This window comes from Leiobunum rupestre, chromosome 5, assembly GCF_980474605.1.
Source record: "Leiobunum rupestre chromosome 5, qqLeiRupe1.1.hap1, whole genome shotgun sequence".
Classification (NCBI taxonomy): domain Eukaryota; kingdom Metazoa; phylum Arthropoda; class Arachnida; order Opiliones; family Sclerosomatidae; genus Leiobunum; species Leiobunum rupestre.
Window position 1 is genome coordinate 60,031,554 of NC_143388.1, and position 11,571 is coordinate 60,043,124.

Genomic DNA, 11,571 nt, shown 5'->3' on the forward strand with positions numbered 1-11,571 from the left:
TTCTGCTGAGAAGAAGTCTTGATAAGGATAAAGGACCTGTAAATGGAGCCATGGGTACTGTGAAAGAGTTGAAAAAGAACGTAAATGGAATTGTTTCACAGTTATTGGTTTTATTTGATAATCATACCACTGAAGAAAAAATTGAAAGAGTTACAAACAAGTTTGGAATTGTGACCAACATTGCAAAGCGATATTAGAGTGAAATAGGCTAAGAAAAGAATTAAGGCCTGATTTGCCTCAAATTGCCCTTTTTTTTTAAAAACAATCAAAACAACTTCTGCAGTGTCGCTAATGCGATTTGAGCAAACAAGGAATGAAATCGATATGGGTGTAAAAGCTAGTTCCAGTAATGAAGCTGGTCCCTCCTAGGCTAGAGTACCAAAAAAATCTGTAAGTGGTAATATTCCTGAAGATAATTCACCTTTGGTAATAGAAGGATTTTTGAATAATTATAACTCATGCTATGCTATATCCATTTTGCAAGCTCTTTTCCAAATTCCAGAATTTGTCAGAAGCATTCGAGAAAAAGTTATTTATCCAGGACCAGCAACTGTTGCATTGCACAAACTGCTGCTTCAGATTGAAGATCCTAATATTTCCCTTTTGAAATCCTCTACTGTCAGAGGTATTCTTGACGTACGACTTCACGGAAATGATCAACAGGATCCAGTGGAATTTTTGATGAATCTGTTTAAAATATTTTAAGGTGAAAATGTTCTTATTCATAATTTATTGTCATTTCGTATTCAGTATCAAACAAGATGTCCAAATTGTCCTAATGAGAGAGTTTATAATCAGCAACCTCAAGATGGTAATGTTTTCATCGTTAATGTACTGGCTGATAAAAAATTTAAGTTTTAATGAGTTGTTGGACCACCGGGAGCTATTTGAAAACCCTCGCGTTCAGTGAAGGAACGTCGAAAGATTTTGTATTCTTCTAGTAAATATCTAATTTTTAATTTGGCCATGTTTACCTACCCGGGGGGCTGAACGAATTAAAATTCACACTCAAATTAAAGAGTTTAGTACTGATATAGTAAAAATTAATGATTTATTGTTCAAAACAAAAGCTGTGATAGTTCATATTGGAAAAGACTGCGCAGCGGGGCGTTACATAAATGCTCTAAAGAATCCTGGATCTGGAACAGGGTGGACATTTTGCAATGACAGCGAAATAAGTCCAAGATAAAGGTTTTTTTTAACAATTTGACTGATGTCTATTGTTTATTTTTAGAGAAACTATAATTTCATAAATGGCTGCATGTATTGCAAATTACACTCGGTCGAGGAACTTCCGTATGGCCTAAAAACTGTGACCTTATAGGACTACTAGGTTAACTAATTAGGTCCGGGTGGCTCACGTCAATTTCACTATTGGGTTGAGCGAGGAGGCGTTAGTAAACGAATGGAAATACCTTAAATGAGGCACGTTGATTGTCTAGGGGTTTGATCTTTGAAATAGGCTTAAGTTAAAGAAAGGGGCTGAAATGAGTTGCCAATTTACCATATTTTAATACCAATTACGAACGGGTAACAAAACCACAAATAATAAACAAAATTAAAAACATGCACTAACAATACACAAAAAATCAAAAATTAACATGCACAGTAGGTTCAAGCTTGGTACTTAAGATTATCCAAATAAGGATTTAATTAATCAAACGTTTGATATTAAAGAAACTAATAAAACAAAGGTTGTCGGTTTTAAATGATATCCCAGGAGGGAAAACACGAAATATCCAATCAAGGATAAAATAAAACAAATTCAGTTATTAAATTACTAAATTAACATGTCCAAATAAGGACAGACTCCAAATAAGGAGTTTATATTATAGGGGGCATATTCCCCAAACAAATGTAATTATTGTCCAAGTATGGACTTAACATTTTGGTCATTAATTCGTGAGAATTAATAACGAATGGAAGTAAAATAATATAAAATAGTTACGAAACAGTTTTACGAGTCCATAGAGAAGGGTGTCTATCCGGTGAATGAGAATTTCATTCTCATTCACCGGATAGACACAAAGAGCTTGGCTTCCGCCGTTCACCCGCGCCTCTCCCGTTCCTCCCCCACCCGCGCCCCCCATCTCAATCACCAGAATTTCTAATCACCAGAATTTCTAATCACCAGAATTTCTAATCACCAGAATTTCTATTCACCAGATTCTCCCGTTCACGGGTTGCTTTCCCCCACCCCCCATTCACTGGATACTTTATCTCTCGTTCACCAGCTCCTTTCCCCCATTGCGTTCACCCCTTCTAATCACCAGTTGCTTTCCCCCAACCCCCATTCACTGGATACTTTATCTCTCGTTCACCAGCTCCTTTCCCCCATTGCTTTCACCCCTTCTAATCACCAGTTGCTTTCCCCCATCCCCATTCTCCAAAATTAGTTTTCCTCGCGCGGATATCTGGAGATTAGATTTTTTACCCGTTTGCTTATCGCTTCAGAACCCCTTAATTTTCTAATCTCTAGGTAATAAAAACAAGTTATTTACATTTAATTTTTTATTTTAGAACTTTGTTTTACATGTTAGTAGGTACTATCAGATATTCCATTAGATGGTTATCTTGTACATTACACAATTAAAACAAATTAAAGTAGTTAAGTTTACAGGCATTTAAATGGGGTGAAACGATCTCCTGCAACTTAATTTAATTAAAAGTTCTAACTCACGTATTTGTAGTGTTTAGCAACAGTATCGTCTGACATACAGTCACAAACGTCTTCTTCTGGTACAGGTGAGATGTATTTGTCAGTGACCGTAGTTGCTTTTGGCGTCGGGGGAATGTCCCATTCTAGCGAAAGGTACTTTTTTTCCGATGGTGAATTATCCCTAGCCGGACAGTTTGGAAAGAATCTAGCATGTTCAAGTTCTGGTACGTCTCCTGATTCCCATCCTTCTAATACGCCGTGGCACTTGTAACATCGTACTTCATCGCCCCGCTGAATAAAGTAGAATCCAGCCTTCGCTAGTTGTTCCTTAGTAACGTGCGGATTTCTCCAGTGACGAAACGTTTCAAGTCGATACGCTTCGATGTCCATACTGTAAACTGATAGTTTCTATAAGCTATTGTCAACATTCTTAAGCCTAATTGGTTAAGCCTAAATTTCAATAAATGTTTTTCTATTTATTTTGGTTAGACTCTATGACTATTTGACTAGAATCTAAGTCTATTTACTTCAATTTAAACAAGGCCTAATTTCCCTCTACAGTAAAATAATAAAGTCACTTACTTTTACGGAAATCCTGAAGCCTTTGCCAGTAAATAGAGTCGAGAAGGCTGGGGAACGGAGCGCGAAAATCTACGTGTCTCTTCTCGATGAGGTCCAGGAACTAAAAGAACGTTGAGTCGTATATCTAGAGATCAAATAACACTCGAAACTTCAAGTAAATCCTGATTTCTCATTGGCTGAAACCAATTGACGTCACGGGAGAATGTAAAATGTAACCAAAAATAGAGGTTACTGCTCATCGGTTAGCGGAGAATGTAAAATGTAACCAAAAATAGAGGTTACTGTTCATCGGTTAGCGATAAAAAATTCGTCACGTGTTAAATTAGGCAAATTAGAATAGCTGAAAATACATTGCGCTTACTTCGCACTAATTTACTTCTGATACAACTTTGATAAAAATTAATCCTGTTTCGGGGCTGTAGCTTGGCTCCCTCTGTTCCCCCCGTTCCTCCCCCACCCGCGCCTCTTCCCCCATCTCAATCACCAGAATTTCTAATCACCAGATTCTCCCGTTCACGGGTTGCTTTCCCCCATACCCCCATTCACTGGATACTTTATCTCTCGTTCACCAGCTCCTTTCCCCCCATTGCTTTCACCCCTTCTAATCACCAGTTGCTTTCCCCCATCCCCATTCTCCAGAATTTGTTTTGCTCGCGCAGATATCTGGAGAATAGATTTTTACCCGTTTGCTTATCGCTTCAGAACTCCTTAATTTCTAATCTCTAGGCAATAATAACAAGTTATTTTCAATTTAATTAATTTTTTATTTTATTTTAGAACTTTGTTTACATGTTAGTAGGTACTATCAGATATTCCATTAGATGGTTATCTTGTGCATTACACAATGAAAACAAATTAAAGTAGCTAAGTTTACAGGTTAATTGATTATCTACGAGTAAATTAGTAAAATCTTGTAGTACTTCCGAGGGTGATTTAAAACAGCCAAAATAAGATTTTACTTGATGGTACGAATTAAATTGATCAGGGTACAAAAATAAACCCTCGAAAGGTTTTCCATATAATAATTCGTGAATTTTTTTAAGGTTTTTAACAATAGCTAAGTACATGCATTCGATAACATTTTTATGTTCGTTTAAAAGATTTATTTGAAACCGAATAAAATCAATTTTTTTTTGGAACTCACCGATTTCGCGAGCTCCCAGATCCAGAACATGACCGTAGGCAGAGTTCAATTTGATGTTGTTGGTAGTGGCGACGACGGATACGTTGTTGTCGTGATAGTCGATGATGTTGTGGGTTAGAGACGATGCTCCGGTTTGCGTAGCGGCGAAAAGCTCTCCCCAAAGAGAGAGTAGATTGGTGAAAGCTTCGGAGGTCAGGAACAGAATATTTTCGTTCGATTTTTTGAAGAAGAGAACTTGTAATTTTGATCCGTCGAAACCAAAAGAAATGTAGACTGATCCTCCTAACGTGATTTTTATGTTGATACGTCTTTCTTGGCCCCTGCGTTTGGATACGGTATGCGTCTCGGCTATAGAAAATGAAAATGTTAAGCCTTTGTCTATTGAAATAGTAATAGTATTAATAAAATAATGCTTACCAATAGATCGTTTTTCCATGTTTACGGTAGATGAGGATGCACTTCTTTTCAGTTCAGCGTCTCAGAGAGAAATGACGCAGTTCCTATCTTGTTGAGATTAATTCATCACGTGATCTAAACTTCAAATAACCCTCAAATTCTATCGGCTCTCTCTCTCTCTCTCTCTCTGAGATAACAGTTCTAGACACTCGAAATTAAACCGTCCCGTGCTCGAAACTGCCTCTAATTATTCCCATTGACGTCACATATTAATCCACTTGGAAGAAGAAAAAAACCCATTGTAGTTTCCTCTCGAGAGCTTGTGATGCAATCATATCCTAGAAAACAATACAATTAATAGAAATTAACATAAAATTAGTATACTTTTAATACCATTTTGTGAACTACAGTGAAAAAAGTTACAATTTTACGGTAGAAACGTTTTCAAAATACCACAAAATGAACTCAAATAAGAAAATTGTAATTAAAATAATCACTACGGCTATAATTTTAGAAGGTTGTTTCAGGACGGTGATTATGGCAGATGTTTGTACTTCAGTGTCCATATCGGAAATGAAGTTAAATGGAATATTTTGCGGAAATAAGTATAAATTTTAGCATAACCCTAATATATTCTCGAGAACTGAACAAGTTCTTTGGGAATAAGAGATAAGCTTACTATCTTCCCCTAGGCACTATATAAGGGGGGGTGCCTGAACCGGGGGAACGTCACTCTATTGTTGTTCTTTGTGCGTCTAGTACCAGGATTTTTGAAGCGCGCTCTCTCTCTCTACGTAAGTTTATTTTGATTTTTTTTTATCGTAATTTTTTGAATAAGGTTTAAGTAAATCGGCATTAAAATGAAAGGTGTACAATACCCAGAAATTAATTTAGTTGATACCCCGGAAATGATTATAATCGACTCCCCTGAATTGATTGATATAACTGATAACGAGCTCCCGGAAGTACCCATAGTAACTTTACCCAATTCTCCAGAAATGGAAATAATAGATTTAACTGATACCCAAGACCCTACCCTTTCCTTAACTACAGTAACTGATTCGCAATTGGAACGTTTAAAAGAAATGACAATGGTACGAGATTATCTTAGAGAATATCAACTAACCCATCAAATCTGTTCGCCCCCTATCGATAATTTACCTTCACCCCTTTTAAGACCTAGTTCTATTCCACCTGACGAAGTACGTTTTTCGCCCTCGTATACGCCTATGGATGCTCCCTCACCCTTTCTAGAATCAGATGACACATGTCACTCTTTATCTTTGGAAGATAATTTTATCATGTCGTTCCTCAGTACGGACAGCATTCAGCGCTTAGCTGAGAACGTACAATTTTCATTTGTACGCTAGTACTCGAAGGGAGATAACCATGCAATTTATTCATCCGTTTAATTGCGTAACGGCAGGCCCGAGTCAGAGTGGCAAAAGCTATTTAATTGAATCTATAATTAATCACGAAGAAGAAATGTTTGTTCCGGGTTTCAAAGAAATACATTGGTATTACGGAGAATGGCAAGCTCTATACGATAAAATGAAGCGCAGGGTAGTTTTTAAAGAAGGATTGCCTGTTTTATCTGATTATGACGGAAAAGATCCTATATTATTAGTTATCGACGACCAGATGAGCGAGAGTAAAGGTCAAATTGGTGATTTATTCGTGAAAGGGACCCATCACCGTTCTCTAAGCGTTATTTTTATTACACAGAACTTATTCCATCAATCAAAAGATAGCAGATCCATATCCCTGAATTCGCATTACATAATTTTATTGAAAAGTCTCCGAGACCGTCAGCAAGTGGCTTATCTCGCTAGACAAATGTTCCCTGATAAGTGGCGTTTTGTAGTTGACGCTTACGAAGACGCGACTTCGAGACCTCACGGTTACCTAGTATTCAATTTAACTCAAACTTGTCCCGAAGATCAAAGAGTCTTGACTAATATTTTACCGGGAGAAACGTGCTACGGTTATCTCCCTAAATAAATAAATAAATAGAACTTACATTTCGTAACTTCAATCAGTTATGAATCATGTCTCGTAGAGTACGTATCGAGAGAGACGCTCTCCGATATCTCGGTCGTTGCAAACCCGTTCAAAGAAAAGCCATTTTAGCTAAAGCCGACAAATCCCTCATAGACGCTATCAGTGAATGTATTCATAACACTTTAATTGGTAACGTAAAACTATCAAATACCCAAAAAACCAGGTTATCTCGTCATAAAAATACCCTTCGAAAACTAGCTAGTAAGCGGGTAGCTTGGAAAAGTAAAAAGAAATTGTTAGTTCAGTCTGGGGGCGGATTTTTCTCGTTTCTTCTACCCGTCGTTTCAACCCTTCTTGGTTCTATATTCGGTAGTAAACAATGAAACACGCCAGAAAAATGATTCTCGTCCCTAGCGGCGTTTTAAAGCCAGACCCGTTCCCGCACCCCCTCGCTCTGACAGTCTCTGAATTAGACGTTAAGATGGACCAAATATTAAATATGAAAGATTTAGACGACGCCTCGAAATGGATTTTATACGAACAAGCTTTAATGACACACGGAAATCTACGTAAGCAAGCCTCGGCTCCTAAAGAAATCGAAATTGCCCCCGCATTCGACTCGCTAAGTAGGGACTGGATAGACGATTTGCCTTTGATATATTACCAAAAAGCGCAAAGCATGGTGGATCAGTTGGAAACTGTACCCGAAAGAATACGGTGGGATGAAAACGGGGAGCTCGTAATAAACGGTCGACCTATTAAAGGTTCCAATATTAGCGAAATAACCAAAGCGTATTTAAATCCTAAAACCCACCCAAAACCTATCGGATATTTCGCGTTTATTTCCAATTTAACCCAATTTAACTCTTCACCTGCAATCCAAGGCTTTCCCTCCCCGCTAGCTCCGAGAACCCGACAACGACGTTCTCCCGTTAAGCGCGAGTATCCGGTTCCTCAAAGTGGGCGTGCGCGCAGGAGAGATAAGCCCCGTCCCCCTCGTAGCCTCGACCGAGATCACTCCTCGTCCGACTCTTCTCTTCACTCTTATAAACAAACAAGGAGTCGCGCGCAAAAGTCTAAAGTATGGGCGAAGCTATTTTAGAAAAAATATATTTTAACCCGAAGCATCCGGCTTCTTTCGGAGGCGCTGAAAGGTTATTCCAGTCCGTAAAGTCTCACGGCTTAAGTAGGGAAACTGTAGAAAAATGGTTAAGAGGAATCGACGCTTTTACGATGCATAGGCCGAAATATAAAAAGTTTCAACGAAATAAAATAGTAATTAGTAATATAAGGGAACAATACCAGGCTGATATTAACGATATGCGCTCGTTAGAGGCAGATAATGACGGATACAAATACATTTTAACAATTATAGACTGTTTTAGTAGAAAAGCGTGGGGGTTACCTCTTAAAACTAAATCGGGGAAAGAGGTTTTGAAAAATATAAAAATTGTTTTTAAAGACGGAATTCCGGATAAATTTCAATCGGACAAGGGCACGGAATTTAGGAATAAAGAAGTACAAGGATATTTCAAAAAGAATAAAGTTAAATTTTTTAGTACCGAAAATGACGAAATAAAAGCCTCTATCGTAGAAAGGTTTAATAGAACGTTAAAAACAAAAATGTATAGATATTTTACCCATCACTCCTCAAATAGATATTTGGAAGTCTTACAGGACTTGGTCGAAGCGTACAATTCCTCTTATCATAGCTCAATTAAAATGGCCCCTAATGACGTTTCGGAAAATAACGTATTACGTGTGTACAATAATATCTACTCTAAATATTATGCCGAGAAACTGAAAATGAAACCGCAATTCCAAGTAGGGGATTTGGTTAGAATAAATACAACTAAAATGATATTTCAAAAGGGTTTCGAAGCTAATTATACCGAAGAAATATTTAAAGTCGTAGCTATAGTTAAAAGACATCCTCCCGTTTATAAAATAAAAGACCTATCAGAAATCGATATAAAAGGGACGTTCTATTCGAGAGAGCTTCAAAAGGTCAGTGCGCCTCGTTCGTTCAAGTTAAACAAGATTTTACGTCAGAGAACTAAAAACGGAGTAAAACAATTGTACGTTAGTTGGCTAGGATATCCTCCATCGTTTAATAGTTGGGTTAATCAAGATGACGTCTGGGATTTACATAACTCTTCCTAGTAATACTAGAGATAAGAATAAGAATAATTCAGAAAATACTCTAGCCTCGTATTCTACAACGTTGGCCAAACCCATTAGTTTACGCGGAGATTGGGAAATTGCTCTGGTAGAAATTATTTATCCTTTATCTTTTTATAACGTAAGTGAGCCAATGGGATGTGGAATAGAAATTAAGGAATTACTATCGAAACCTCCAGCCCACATAGTAGATTACAAATATACCTACGACTTCCGCGAGATACCTCAGGGCTACTACAAAAATCCTCATGAACTTTTGGCCGTACTTAATGAAAGTATTAAAAGTTTGAACCTTGATTTAAAGGAAAGCGCTAATTCAGAGTTCGATAATGATTCATTAGGAAAATTTGAATATAGTTTAGAAAGTGGACACGTACAATACACTTCCTATAGTAAACATTATTATCAACTCGAGTTAACGCCAAAGTTGAGGAAAATTTTAGGATTTAGAGATAATGTTACTGATATTTCACCTAAGGTAGCATTCAGATCAGATTCCCCTATGCAATTAAACTTATTCATCCCCGATCTTATGTTCGTGTATTCCGATTTGGTAGGAAATGAAATGGTTGGGGATACATTAGCCCCCCTTTTGCGAACAATTGTTGTAGACCAAAACGCCCCCAATGGATCAACCGTTTCAAAAACTTTCGATTCTCCGCATTACCTTAAACTGAGTAGAAATTATTTTGACTGTATCGACATTAATATAAGAACTAGTTTAGGTGAATTCGTGCCATTTCAGTTTGGTTCAGTCACGTGTAAAGTACATTTACGACGAGCTCAGTAAAAAAAAAAAGAATGGCTTATCAGTACGTTGATAGAAATTGTCCCTACATGCAATATTATTTAAATCAGGCGGGGGGCGGAGTAGATTTACCTTATTTCTCTGGGTTTGCGGGACAAAAAGGACACGGAATTGGTAGCTTTTTTTCTGGGCTAGCTAGGTTTGTATTCCCATTCCTAAAACAGTCTGCCAAATACGTGGGAAAAAGGGCTCTTTCTACAGGAAAGAAAGTACTCGGAGACGTCTTGCAAGGTCAGGACTTAAAAACGTCAGCCAATAAACGAATGACAGAAACTGTGGACGAAATGGCAGCGCAAGAAGGTTCGGGTCGTCGCAAGAGAAGAAAAACTACTAAGAAACCATTGAAGAAAAAGAAAAAGAGTTCAGTTAAACGCCGCAAGTTCACGCGTACGGTTCGCGATATTTTTGCTCTCTAAAAAAAAAATGGAAGTACTTAAAAGCGAATTAAATATTTTCAACGAACTACCAACTCAACTCAGCGTTGAAAAAGGTCAAACGGTATGGTGTAAGCCAATTTCATCTATCGACAGCAGTTCTATCATCGAATTCGTGGTACCGGGTACGGGAGACTCTTACACAGATTTGGCAATGACAATGATATATTGTAAAGTAAAAATCGTCAAAACCAACGGTGACAACTTGGATGCAGGGTCTAACGTTTCGCTCGTGAACAATTCTCTGCATTCGCTATTCAAACAATGCGAAGTGAAACTCAATGATACGACGGTTTCACCATCGGCCTCAAATTACCCCTATAGGGCCTATATCGAAACCTTGCTCAACTTTGGGTACGATGCAAAAAACACTCACCTTGCGACATCTGGATGGTACGATGACACGGCTGGAAGTATGGATCTGATAACAAACGCCGGATTCATAAAACGTCAGGTTCTAGCTGCTGAATCAAAAGAAATTGAACTTTACGGGAACATTTTTTGTGACATTTTTAATTTCAACAAATATTTAATTAATGGCGTACAACTTAAGGTTTCACTCACTAGAAATAGCGATAATTTTACCCTTTTTAGCGACACTGTCGACGCGTATAAAGTCGAATTTATAGACGCTGCTCTAATTGTACGTAAAGTTAAAATTATGCCTAAAATTTTATTAGCCCATCAGCAAGGATTATTACGTAGCAATGCCAAATACCCCTTTACTCGTACTGAAATTAAAGTTAAAACATTAGCTAGTTCTATTCAGAACGATAGTTTTGACAATATATTCTTAGGTCCGATGCCCAACAGAGTCATTATTGGTTTAGCCACCAACAAAGCGTATAAGGGCTCCGTTAAGTCTAATCCTTATAATTTTGAAAATTTCGACCTAAATTATCTGGCTCTATACGTTGATAACGAACAAATCCCTTCGAAAGCGTTGACCCCTAATTTTAATAGTAAACAATTTACGCTGGCCTATCATTCGCTATTCTCGGGATCTGGGATACTCTACCAAGACGAGGGAAATCACATTGCGCTGGCTCACTTTCCTCTAGGCTTTGCCCTATATGCTTTTGATTTAACCCCCGACAATTCGGCCAGTGACGTCACGTTTTGGAACCCCGTAAAGAGAGGGCAACTACGTTTAGATTTAGGATTTGGTACCCCTTTAAAAGATTCTACGGTCGTTATCGTGTACGCTGAATTTCAATCTTGTTTACAGATAGATAAAAATAGGAACATTATTCGAGACTATTAAAATGACTACGACAAACGTGGACTTATCTCAGGCACTGTATAAAACACCGAACTTTTTAGGCGTGTTTTCTTCAGATAATTTAAAACCCATGGTGAAATATCC

The 11,571-nt window shown here is 37.7% G+C and overlaps 1 protein-coding gene across 1 annotated transcript; it reads right to left on the minus strand.

The window, feature by feature from the left end:
- Positions 1-2,622: 2,622 nt before the first annotated feature.
- Positions 2,623-3,494, minus strand: LOC149945478 (death-associated inhibitor of apoptosis 2-like). The gene is made up of 2 exons (XM_090175601.1): positions 3,242-3,494; positions 2,623-3,057 (listed from the first exon to the last, which is right to left on the minus strand). Exon 2 carries the CDS (start codon positions 3,047-3,049, stop codon positions 2,672-2,674), a length of 378 nt encoding a protein of 125 aa, XP_090031727.1. The 5' UTR covers positions 3,050-3,057; positions 3,242-3,494; the 3' UTR covers positions 2,623-2,671.
- Positions 3,495-11,571: the final 8,077 nt, after the last annotated feature.